The sequence below is a fragment of the Lycium barbarum genome, chromosome 9 (genome assembly GCF_019175385.1).
Source record: "Lycium barbarum isolate Lr01 chromosome 9, ASM1917538v2, whole genome shotgun sequence".
Lineage (NCBI taxonomy): Eukaryota > Viridiplantae > Streptophyta > Magnoliopsida > Solanales > Solanaceae > Lycium > Lycium barbarum.
In genome coordinates this window covers 4206248-4219492 of record NC_083345.1, presented here as the reverse complement: position 1 = coordinate 4219492, position 13245 = coordinate 4206248, and the positions used below count along the sequence as shown (strand labels likewise).

The 13245-nt window shown below is 32.1% G+C and overlaps 1 protein-coding gene across 1 annotated transcript; it reads right to left on the bottom strand.

Moving 5' to 3' along the window:
* Positions 1 to 1864: 1864 nt before the first annotated feature.
* Positions 1865 to 3633, bottom strand: LOC132610021 (cell wall / vacuolar inhibitor of fructosidase 2-like). Its single transcript, XM_060324275.1, has 2 exons — positions 3266 to 3633; positions 1865 to 2186 (listed from the first exon to the last, which is right to left on the bottom strand). The coding sequence occupies exons 1-2, from the start codon at positions 3595 to 3597 to the stop codon at positions 1940 to 1942; spliced, it is 579 nt and encodes a 192-aa protein (XP_060180258.1). The 5' UTR covers positions 3598 to 3633; the 3' UTR covers positions 1865 to 1939.
* Positions 3634 to 13245: the final 9612 nt, after the last annotated feature.

Below are 13245 nucleotides of genomic sequence, written 5' to 3'. Positions count from 1 at the left end.
CAGCAATAATGACACCAAGATTTACGTGGAAACCCTTCTGAATAAGGGAAAAACCACGGCCAAGAGGAGCAGCTGATATCACTATAGAGGAATTTTACACTGTGTAGTAACGAGTACAAATACTCCTAAGACCACTACACCCTCAAAAGAAATAACACTCTTTTGATTTTCCCACCTCACTACAATATCACTCACACTCTATTTTTCTTCACAGACTATTTTCTTACAGTCTATGGAATACCTCACTTTGCTCTCACTCAGATGTATTGTCTGAGATTTTGGTGTGTATAGCAAATGATTTTGGTGTGTCTTCCAAATGAAGCTTAGAACTCTATTTATAAGCTTCAGAAAAACGCGTGAACAGTAACACCACGTGAACAGTAAACCGCGTGCACAGTAGCAAACAGTAAACCGTGTTTTATACGCGTGAACAGTACCACTCGTATTTACTATTTAACTCTGGTGGGCCTCACATGTCGGAGGGACCTACTCAACAAAGAGTACTCATACTTTGACTTAAGGGATAATTAATATCATGCACAAACTCTTTCTAATCTACATCTAATTAGTACTAGAACCGAGCCGGCAAGTTGCAGCAAAATCAATCACCGCCATAACAATTAATTCTTTCCACTTTTAAAGACATCGTTTGAAGACCACTTCATCCCAGTGACACTTGCGGAAATAACAGACAAAATTTTCATACAAAAATCTTGATCTCTATTCACACTTCATCTTTACTTATTTTCTCCCATCACCATTTTACCTCTATCATAAGATCAGCTCAACCACTATATCCCAAGCTTGACCGCCACAATATCGCTGCAAATGCTTTAGAAGCTAAAATTGTGTCGATAGAGCTGTAGGAGAGGTGGAAATTTAACTTGGTGGTGCACTTGTTCATTGTTTGAGTTCATTTGGTATGATTTGAGGTGTGACGGTGATTAATTTGAGCTTTAGGGATTAGACATTACTGCTGAAGATTCTGAGTGTTAATTTCGTGTCGTAAATCTCCAATCTTGCAATTGATTTTGCAGAAGTTAAGTGATACTAATAGCTGGCGCTGAACATGTTAGAAATCTGAGGGTGATGCATCTGTATGATACTAGTCACTACATGTTTTCCCTCAAACCGAAATTTCAAAAAACAGTTTCTGCAAGGAACATTTTGATAATTAAATCGTTAGCCTTAAAATTTCGTGTCGTAAATCACCAAGCATATTTTTGATGGCCTCGTTTACTAACATTCAAGTCAAAAGGCACCCTTAAAGAATGCTGAATGCAGTAAGCTCCTCATCTCTCATCTCTGAGCGTCATTTGAATTTGATTATACTAGACAGACACAGATTCAGAATTTGAAGTTAATGAATTTCTACAACGACTTTAAGTTAATATACAATAACAACTGAGTTCATAGTCATATATATATATATATATTAGATTTCTTAATATATATAGGGTGTAAACAAAAGTTACTGATTCCCGTCCACATGCCATACTGTGTATCTACCCCTATAACCAGGCAATACATATATCCATTAAAACATCGCTTCTATCCGGTGATGACATCCATCATGGATCAGAAGCGGAAACTCATCCTTGGAGCAATCGTTATTAAGATTTCGAAGTTAACACGAACTCGAATTTGACCATTTACTTTTCCTTATTCAGACAATGCTTGAAATCCATGGGGGACTTATAACTATAAAAATGAAATCACGTTCAATGAGTTTGTTAACTTCTGTTTTAATGATGGAGACAATTATGAGCTTTGAGTGTTTTTGGGCCTGCTTAATAAATAAACAGCATGATCAATACGATATAAATTTAACAAATCAAATCAAACTAGTTTTGAAACCTATAGATTTTGATTGTTCACTCAAGTAAGCTTGGATATATTATTTATTGCCCCACAAGTACAAAGGAGAATAACCAAAAGATCAAAATGAGGTATGATAAGTTGTTTCTCCAAGAATATTGATAACAACTCCAGCAGATAAACTGAAATACATAACAAAATTATCACCCTTTGAAATTGCATCATCTTGAACATTTCTTGAAGCAAAAGCCTCTTCACAATTCATGGCATAATTATTAGCGGATTCAACATGATCACTAGCTGATTGAAACTTCTTCTCTTGAACATCATCTAAAGCAGTCACAAATGCTCCAAGAATACCACCATACCTGTTGTTGAGACATAATATAATTAGACATGCAAAGTATGTTTTCTCTAATAAATCAAATTTTTAGATGAGATGGTCAAACAATTCAACACTAATATATTAGAGCAAGCAAGAGATTTTTGAGTTCAAATCTCATAGCCATTATAAAAAGCAAAAAAAAAAAAAGTTCACATGATTGAAAATCTCATCTAAAAGTTTAAGCTTATATATTCAAGTTTCATCTAGAAGCTTACGCTATTAAAAAGGGATAATAGCACTTTTCGTTCTTAAATTATTGATAAATTCTTCTTTTTGGTCCTTCTGATATATGCCTCACCATGTTTCACTTTCTTTTAATTTAAAATGTGCTATTTGGTTCTTTCACGTAGAAAATATGTTATAGTTAATTGTTGACTATTTTTATAATTATATTTTCGTCAAATGTGGAGTAACAATACAAACTTAACATAACATGTTATAAGTTAAACAATTAATATTTATGGTAAATATATGAATATATTATCAACAAAAGGATCAAAAGTTGCATCAATCAAAGGTTTAATGTACCTAGCTCGATATCATGCATATAGACTAAAATCAGAATTTTTCAATAAGTGAGGTACCAAAAGTGATATTAGCTCTAGAGAAAAATGAGTGGTCATACAATTCAAGATGAGACTAGTGCAAGCAAGAGGTTCCCCGTTCAAAACTGCTACCAAAATAATAAGCACTAATATTTCCACGTGCTTGGTGTTTGGCTTATGAAAAACAAATGTGTGAGGGGATGTTTGAGATGGTCGAACGATTCAACATGTTTATGCAAGAAATCATGGGTTCAGATGTCCCTAGCGGCATGCCTAAGAGCTTTATCAACGGGTTCGGTAGAATTCAGTAGCGGTAGTTCAAACCACATACTTGTGTCTAAAAAATCACTTTATATGTATAAGTAAGTGATTAAAAATCCAGTAAATTGCGTTTTTTAGAATTCAAAATTCATGATTTCAAAATCCTAGCTCCGTCACTAAAATTCGCTGTCACCCAAAAAAAAAAAAAGGAAAATAGTTAAACGTGCTTGGCATATGAAAAAGAATCTAACAATACCATTTGCTACACACACTCAATGCTGAAGAAACAACAGGATTTGTGCCTCCTTCACTAAGCTTTTTATTTATGTAGTCTTGAGTTTCTGATGCATGTGAATTTCCAGCTTGAATAATGGCTATGGCTAAATCAAATGGTGTTGTTGCTGATGAGATTTTTGGATCAGAATTTAGGAGTGTTATGCAGAAACCAAAGTCCCAATTTGGTCTATTAATCGTGCATGCTTTTTCAATAAGATTTGAGTTGAAGTTTGCTTTGGTTTGGAGAGCCAATAGCAAGAAGAAAGGCAAGAAAATAGTCAAAAACACAGAAATGTTTCGTAGAGAAGACATATTTTGTTTAGTTTTTGGCTATGAGCAAGTGATTCTAAAGAATACATATATAGAGAGACTTGCTAGAATGTAAGAGGTTATTTCAATAAATGTTCAATCGTTGTAGTTGGTGAGCTTAACTTTGGATTTTATCTTAGAATTGGGTTATAATTCCCCCGTTTTTTTTAAACAATAAAAACATGTTATGCTTTTATTCACAGGAATTACATTATGATTTTAACTGATCATTTTAGCATATGTTAAACACGTAAATAAGTCAAAGTCAAACCAACGTAACTTAAATATAAATTTAACCAAACATCCTCTATATCTTGTACTTTAAAACAATGACTAAGAGAAACAGAAATATAGTAGTAAATTAGTCTAAGGGGATTCAGAATATAAAGAAGTAAATACATGAAGAAGCCAAAGTGAATTTCACTTCTATGATATATTCATAAATAATTCTAAAATCAGATATACAATGTAAGTAATTCACATTCCAATTCCCCTTTGTGCCCCTAGCTCCGCTCACACACGTCTTGTCTAATACATAGAAGCTGCTTTTAAAAGTATTGTACCTGATTACTTTGTGAACTTATGTTTTTACTATTGAATAAGAAAAGCAATACACTTTGGTTGAATGGCTTATACAACAACATATTCAGAATAATTTCAAGAGTGGAGTTTGAAGAGGGTTGAATGATTTATATGTCCGCAAAATTCTATTGATTCCGTTCAGCAAAAGGGAAGTTGTTCTTCTATCACGAGTTTTATACTTCCTCAGGGATCATCCAGGTCAATTTTCATGAGTTTTGTTGTTCATACAAGAACCATAAAAGCCGAAAAACTTGATTTCAGTTTTTCTATATGTGTGGGCCCTCTGTTGTCTTTCTGTTTTATGACCTCTTTGACTTTCCGCATTGTTTTACTTTTAGGGCGTGTTTGGTATGAAAGGAAAATATTTCTTGAAGAATGTCTTTTAGAAAAATAAGAGGTTTCTTACTTACTTTTTTGTGTTCGATAAGTAAAAATTTATAATCCTAAAAATATTTATATATAATCTAGACAAATATATGATGTGGAGGTGGATGGTGGTAGGGGATGGGATGGGGTTGGGGGTTGTGGGGTAGGGGTGGGAGGGTGGGGGTTGGGAGGAGACAATATGCGTGGAATGCCATTTGTGGAACTTGTTTTCCCTACTTTCATTAGAGATCTCATTTTTCTCATTTTCAAAAAACTTGTTTTCCTAAAAAAATATTTTTCCAAAAATTTTGACCAACCGAAATTGAGAAAATTTAAAAACATTTTTCAGAAAATTACCGAGCACACCCTTAACATATAAACTGGTGGATCTCATTTGCTGCCTTTCAGTACATTTAATGTTGAGTCGATATAAATATCTACTGCATTCTTATGTATGTTGCTCCAAAAAAAAATTGTTTAATCTATGTTTTTAACTTTATGACTAATCTTTACTGGCAATTGAGATAGAAAATTGACCAACTCAAATACTAAAGCATAAGAATACCCAAAAAAAAAAAAAAAAAAGACCTAAACCACAAATTGTATGGTACATTTTTCATCTTAAACTATAGATACCTAAACCACAAACTTTAATATATAAACATTATAAATTTGTATTTTATAAATAGATGTACAAGCAGCCAAAAGGTTTTTTTTTTTTTTAAAAAACATTAATTTCCTTATTTAAAATTTGAATCTCGTAATGTAATACGTGGAGTCTGATAGATGAAAGAAATCTTAATATAGATATGCAGATATTATGCCAAACGTGAAATCGTCCAAGGAAATAGTGCAAACGGCTTACATGTTTTGGTACGATGTACATCAGTTTCATATAATATTTAAAAAAAAAAAAAAAAAAATTTATAACGAGATTCTTGATAGTTTATACACAAAGATATTTGATATCGGTGGTTGTACTTTCTTCATTTCTTCAACGGAAAAGGGCCAAAATTACCCCTGAACTTTGAAAAATAGTTCATCCATACCCTTCGTTATACTTTAGGGCCAATTATACCCTTACAGTTATACTATGGGGTCAATTATACCCTTATGTCTAACGGCTGCCACGTGGCATCATCTCAGCCCTTCAAAATTATTTTATCCTCAAATAATTTTTTACCCACTAAAATAACTCAAAACGACCCGAATTTTTTTTTTCCAGGAAAAATAATACGGAATTATTTTTATATTTTTTCTGGAAAAATAATTCCGTATTATTTTTGCTGGAAAAAAAAAATTCGGGTCGTTTTGAGTTATTTTAGTGGGTAAAAAATTATTTGAGGATAAAATAATTTTGAAGGGCTGAGATGATGCCACGTGGCAGCCGTTAGACATAAGGGTATAATTGACCCCATAGTATAACTGTAAGGGTATAATTGGCCCTAAAGTATAACGAAGGGTATGGATAAACTATTTTTCAAAGTTCAGGGGTAATTTTGGCCCTTTTCCGTTTCTTCAATGCCATTCATGATATAATATTAAGTTTTTCAAAGTTAATAAACTATACGGTCACTAGATTTTTGAACAATCTAATTAACTTGTGGTAAGAATTTGTCTGACGGTGACCCTCGATCTATACGACAAGAAGAACAACAAACTCAGTATAATCTCACAAGTGAATCTGGAGAGGGTAAGCTGTACGCAACCTTAACCCTATTTTTATGGGTTAAAGAGGTTGTTTCAGATTAACCCTTAGCAGCCCTCCTCCTTTATCCGAGTTGAAACCGACAATGTTAACGAGCTCACATAGGCGGAGTTGACCCTCGATCTGTCAAAGGAAATATTTTCATATGTGTGGTGTACGTATTCTTGTTGAGTGTATATGTAATTTATGTTGAAAATGCTGGATTTAGTTGTAATCATACACCACTATAATTAAGATAAGATAATAATTTTACTAACATTAGTAAAAGATAACTAACTATGACTATATCACTACAAGAAAATATAGAAATCGCAACAAATTTTTTTATATTTGGCAACAACTTAGTTTTATTGTTGGCAAATCATTAAAGAATTTAATTTTGTTGTCATAGTATTGATTATTGTTGCAAAAAGTACTTTTGACAAAAAAAAAAGTTGTTACACGTTGTTGCAATAACAGTCATTGGGAAAAGTTCATGCAACAAATATTTTTTTTTTTTTTTTTTCCAAAAGTACTTTTTTCAATAATAATCAATATATGACAATAAAAAAATTTTTGTTGCCAAACATAATTTTTCTTGTAGTGCTACTTACATAAATGCTAAGGTCCCTTTGATTGTGAGGCCAAATTATATTAATTTGTTGCCAGTGCTATTACTTCAAAGGTCTGATCTTACACCTATACCACTAAATAATGAGGTCCCTCTGATGGTGAAATCAAATTGCATTTGTCTAGCGCACATAGTGTCGGTAAAAACGCTTTCGCATTTGGTATTTAAATTAATCAAATGAGTACATGATACATGATTTCATATACATCGTTAATTATGATTAAATAATACTCTAACTAATACACATTCTAATATTAATTTATTATTTAATTAAGATAAATTAATATAGCTTGGTGTAAACATCAAGTGGGAACAAAAATGTAACAATTCGGACGCTATAGCACTAAATACTAAGGTCCCTTTGATTGCGAGATAAAATTACATTTGTTTCATGTGCTCTATAACCTAGAAGTGTCGAAGGTCCAGGCCAGCCAGCGCATCATGAATCAATTTCAATTTCAAACTCCAAAAAAAAAATAAAAAAATCTCAACATGGTCTACATTCATTACTAACATAAGAAAGAATCAAATCTCAAATTTGATCCGCCTATTTATTAACTTAGCTCATATTGATCCATCCAAATTCACCTTATATCCTCAACCCATCCATTTGACACCCATAAACTAAGTGAAACTGGAATGAAGCAAAGGATTGATGATGGTGTCCTCTCGTTGCTAATACCCATATGTTATTTCCAATAATTTCCTAATATATACCTGCAATTATGCTAAAATGTGGACTCTAGCTCTATAATGGGAAAAGATTTATTAATATAATATAATAACCATAGTTTATTGGAGAGTCTGGAGCCTAAATGGCACAAAAATACACGGCATAAACCAAAAGGGGGCTGCCTTCCACTATATACCAAAAGGGGTATAACGTGGAGGGGCCAACGTTATACCCCAATTTTTTTTCAAATTGTCAGACCACAACCAAAAACAAAAAATTAATAGTATAACGTGGATCAGTCCACGTTATACAACACATATATATTGTAAATTATCACTGGAAAAAAAAATTTGGCCAACTTTTTTTTTTTTTTGCAACACTTATTGTGTTTTTGCATACTTTGACCAACGATTAGTCGTGTGTCAAGACTCCGAAACATCAATATTTTATATAAAACCTGATATTTTATTCTGCGTACAATAATGTAGGCTCAATACATCAAGGATACGATACGTTCGGATCGTCATTTTAGGGGTTGAAAAGGTGCCCGAAGTAAGTTTTGTTTGAAAAAACTTAATGTTTGACTGTAAGGTTATTTTTGTCAACTTTATATGTCGAGAAAATTAGTCAGCTTTATTTTCAAAAATTAAAACCGCAGAAGTGAAATTGACATTCACAGCTATATTACCCCAGGATTTTTACGTTGAAATCTATTGCGTATCATCATCTTATAAGTAAATAAAACAGAAAATTTCACGCCAATTTGGGGGAAAATTGAAATTGAATGGGATAAAAGGTGTTTTTTTTTTTTAAATCGGCTCGGCCAAACCACCTTGCGGCAGTTTGTCCGCATAGATATCGAAAAATACGCAAGTTTAAAAAAAAAACGCATAAAACGGATATCCGAGCGCAAAGTTATGACCATCTAAAGTTTGACCACTTTACAACTAGTTTTTCTCTCTATATTTTTCAGAATTATATTTATATTCAACATAAAGTTATGTCGTGATTAAAAAATAACATGCTTAAATCAAAACCTTAAAAAATAAAACACTTAAACCTTAAACAAAACTTACTTCGGGTACCTTTTCAACCCCTAAAACGACGATCCGAACGTTTACGTATCCTTGATGTATTGAGCCTACATTATAGTACGCAGAAAAAAATATCAGGTTCTATATAAAACATTGACGTTTCGAAGTCTTGACACACGACTAATCGTTGGTCAAAGTATGGAAAAAACACTAAGTGCTCCAAAGAAAAGATTTATGAAAATAAGATGTTGCGATCTTTTTATGAAAAAAAAACACTAAGTGTTCCTTAAGTGTGTTAAAAGATTCTTATAGTATTAGAAGATAAATTAATACTCCCTCCGTTCACTTTTACTTGTCCAGAACTTTACACATTCCTTAAGAACTAATAAATGAAATGCATAATTTATCACGATATTCATTTAATTGATGTAAATTTTTAATGGACTTGAAAATGATTTAAAATGAGTAATTACTACTATGGGTAAAATAGGGGAAAAAATATTTTTCTCTTAATATGCTAAAAGTGACAAATAAAAGTAAAAATGTAATTTTATAACACTGGACAAGTAAAAGTGAACGGAGGAGTATTATAAATATTTTAAAAGATGAAAACTTTTGCATAGTTTTTTAAATGGATACACAGTGGAATTCATAGCCTGCATAGCGCACTAAAATAGTGCGTTATGTAATCCAACACAGTTGGATGTTGGATGGATTAGTTATTTTTTCTTTTAAAAAAAAATTCGGGTAACGAATTTTAATAGGGGACGTTAACTTACTTTTATATAACGCATAAAAAAGTTGCGTTAAAGGTACTTTCGTACCACTTTTTTTTCTTGGGGTATTTTGATTCATCTCTTCTTTTTGTGGATCATTTAGGTTCTGGACTCCTCTGTCTCCGTGAACTGCTTTAGCGCAGTAAATTACTGCGCTAAAGGTACTTTTGTCACTTTTTTTTGTTGGGGTATTTTGGTTCCACATGATTTTTTTGGGGCATTTTGGTTCCGGACTCCTTCATTGTTGCATATGATTTGTGCGTCATGCTACATATTGTGATAATTTACCATATATATTGTATAACGTGGACTGATCCACGTTATACAAATAATTTTGTATAACGTGGATCAGTCCACGTTATACTATTATTTTTTTATTTTTTTTGTTGTGGTCTGACAATTGGAAAAAAAAAATTGGAGTATAACGTTGGCCCCTCCACGTTATACCCCTTTTGGTATATAGTGGAAGGCAGCTCTCCTTTTGCTTTATATCGTGTATTTTTGTGCCCTTTGGGCTCCGGACTCGTTTATTGGATACTTGATCGAGACAAAAAACATTTATTTTTTTACAAACTTAGAAGATCAAAATGCTCAACAATATATTTACGGAATCATTTTAAACTTACCCTCAAACGTATGACCTTTTTTCTTAACTTCAGTTATAGGATATTATTTGAGTTAATTGTTTCCTCATATAGTAAGATAAAATAATATTGAGGCTACTGGCATTTCATGTGAATGTTCCCAATGTTTTTGCAAAAATTGCATGGTTTTCCCTTCAAATGGGCTGGTCTTTAATTTTTGCCCTTCAAAATTGAATTTTTGTCTAAGGAAGTTTTTTAAGGACGAGGGCATAACTTGTGAGATATTATGATGCGAAAATATATTATGCCTCGCAAAAAAGTTATTTGTTTCGAGGGGAAATATCAAAAACCACCACAAAATAGAGGCAAAAGTGCAAAATGACCATAGCAAAATTAGCAAGATAAACAGAATAAATGAAGCAACAGGTAGTATTGGCATTTCATGTGAATGTTCCTAATGTTTTTGTATAAGTGGGCTAATATAAATGGGCCAACCTATATGGGCCTCACTTACTGATCCACCTCCAGTTTCTCTTCTTCCTTAATCAACACAACCACAAACTGGGAAAAATACAACAGTTTTTTGTGCGGAATGCCCTCAATGGCACTGGTCTTTAATTTTTAACCCTCAAATTTGTGGTCTTTAAATTTTTCCCTTCAGTAAAAACTTCTTGATTTCGGATTCAAATCCCCGCTTAATCAAAAAAGAAAAAAAATTGCAAGGTAGAGTGTCAGGTAGAGTTTGAGGCAAACTCTGCCTTAAGACACAGTTTGAAACTCTGCCTGATCAGGCAAAGTTTGATTGTAAACTCTATCTGGCATGGCGAAACTCTCCCTTAAGGCAGAGTTTGCTTATACTTGAAGGCAAAACTCTACCTTAAGATAGAGATTTGCATTAAGACAATTTTTTTTTATTCAGTTGAAATTTTGTAAAACTCTGCCTTAAGGCTTAAGTTTTGCTCGAATAAGCATAATTTTGCTACGAAACTCTGCCTTGCGAATTTTTTGTTTTATTAAGTCAAGGTTTGAACCCAAAACCTCGGATATTAGGCGAAGAGAAAAATTTAAATACCATCAATTGAGGGACAAAAATTAAGACCATAGCCTTTAGAGGGAAATCGTGCAAAGGACCCAAAATACAAAATTCGAGAAGAAAATGGACTATAGCTCTTTAATAAGAAAGGATTTATCAAATCTAATAACTATAGTTTATAAATAAGGAAAAGGGTAAAAAATATTCTTCTATTTTGAAAAAAAGGGCTAAAAATATCCTCAAAACTATTTTGGGTTAAAAATACCTCTTCTATCCTTAAAGTTTTCAAATATACCCCTGTCTTGATCGAAATTATTCTCCAAAATAACCTGAAATTATTTTTTAAACCCGCTCCATCATTAAAACCCGACCCAACTATCTTCTTATTCCCTCAATGTGTAGGTTTGAAGTTTGAGGAAATTGGCATCTTATAGGTTATTATTTAGTTGAGTCGGGTTTAAATGATGGAAAAAAATGATTTCGAGTTATTTTTTAGGATAATTTCCATCAAGACAAGGGTATATTTGAAAATTTTAAGTATGAGAGGGCTATTTTTGACCCAAAATAAGTTTGGAGGGCATTTTTAAACCCTTTTTCCAAAGTACAGGGATATTTTTTACCCTTTTCCCTTTTACAAATATTTGATGGAGATTAATTAAAAAAAAACTTCATTTTTTACATCCCTGGAGGTAGGGGTGGGCATGATATGATAGATACCGATAACCATATCGAAATTGAATTTTTATACCGCAGTTTCGGTATCGGTATTTGGTATGCACTTTTAAAAAGTTTGGTATTCGGTATTCATAAAGAAAATACTGAAATATCGAATAACATACCAAATTATATAATTACATATACAATTCATATATCTTAATATTATAATACTAACAAATATATAAACTATTATTATTAGAAAACTAGTTGTTTGAACGTTGGAACATTGATTACTCTATCTTGATTTAAATGTCTTTTTTGTGTAATTGATTTACCATACCCTAAAATATCGAAATCGAACTTTAAAATACCGAACCATACTGAATTAATTTGATACGATAATGATATAGTATTTTTAGAAATAAAAAATTTAAATTACGATATCGAGATTTCAAATACCATATCAGCCCATCCAGGTCAATTTTGCCATAAAAGCCGAAAAATCTGATTTCTAACTTTTCTAAATATGTGGCCCTCTTTTGCCTTTCTGTTTTAAGACCTCTTTGGTTGTCACTTCTCTGCACTGTCTTGTTTTTCTTTATAGCTAGTTATAAAACTCCTTGCTGCGCACGGGCCCAAACATAAATGAAAATTATGGTAAAAAACTGATTTCACGATCTTTCTTAACAAAATCAAATGTTTATGCTTATAGAATAAATTAAGTATGATTAAGAAGTTGCACATTTTAAAAAAATGATACGACATGCTTGAAATATAAGTTTCAAAGTATTCATTTAATTTATTTCTTAAACTTTGTGTCCAGTCAAACAAGCTTACATAAAATGAAGTGGAGGGGAATAACGTGTTTATCTTACCGCCAAAAGTTTATATATGTAATTTTGGTATTTATAGTTTAGGTCTAAAAAATTTATAATACAATTTAGTGTTTGAGATGTATCATTAAGTTAGAGTTTAGGATTTGAGATTTAAAATTTAAGGTCTTGACATGAGATATTAAAATTTAAACTTTAACTTTCTATTTGGGGTTTCGAATTGTTGGTTGTTTACACTCTTATTAGCTTGATTTTGTCTACCTCACGTTTCCTTTTTTGTTATTTTTAAAACTAAGTTCAACCATATTTTATGTGTGATTTAGCCTAAATTTGTACTCCTCCTACCCCAAACAAAAAATTGATGGAGTGAATAAGAAAAATAAATGCATTTTATTGTCATTGTTGATTCAGATATTAAATTTTTTAATATTTTCACAATGACATATTCAAAAGTTACACAATATGTAACAAAATTATAAGTTGCATCTGTTTTTACCTCACACGCTACAAAGATATTCTTGATCGCACAGAGCTTCCCAAGTCCAAACTACTACAAAGAAATGAGAAGGTCCAAACAAAGGACATTTGTGCGGCTGACACGAAAGAAGATAAACTAAACTGGACTGATATTATGGTCAAAATAAAGGAAAGGTACATGTGTAAAGCGAGGCAATACAAGGTTATTAAAGCACAGAAATTAAAGAATTAACTTAAATGACCAAACTACCCTTAAAATCCTAAGCAGGCATGTTGACCTGCTGCTTGCTAACTCCCTTTTATTAGATAGTAGAAAAC

Coding starts and splice junctions, on each gene's coding strand:
- LOC132610021 (XM_060324275.1), bottom strand. CDS start 3,597: ATGTCTTCTCTACGAAACATTTCTGTGTTTTTGACTATTTTCTTGCCT. Junction 2,187..3,265: donor TTGAGTGTGTGTAGCAAATG/GTATTGTTAGAT, acceptor TCTCAACAACAG/GTATGGTGGTATTCTTGGAG.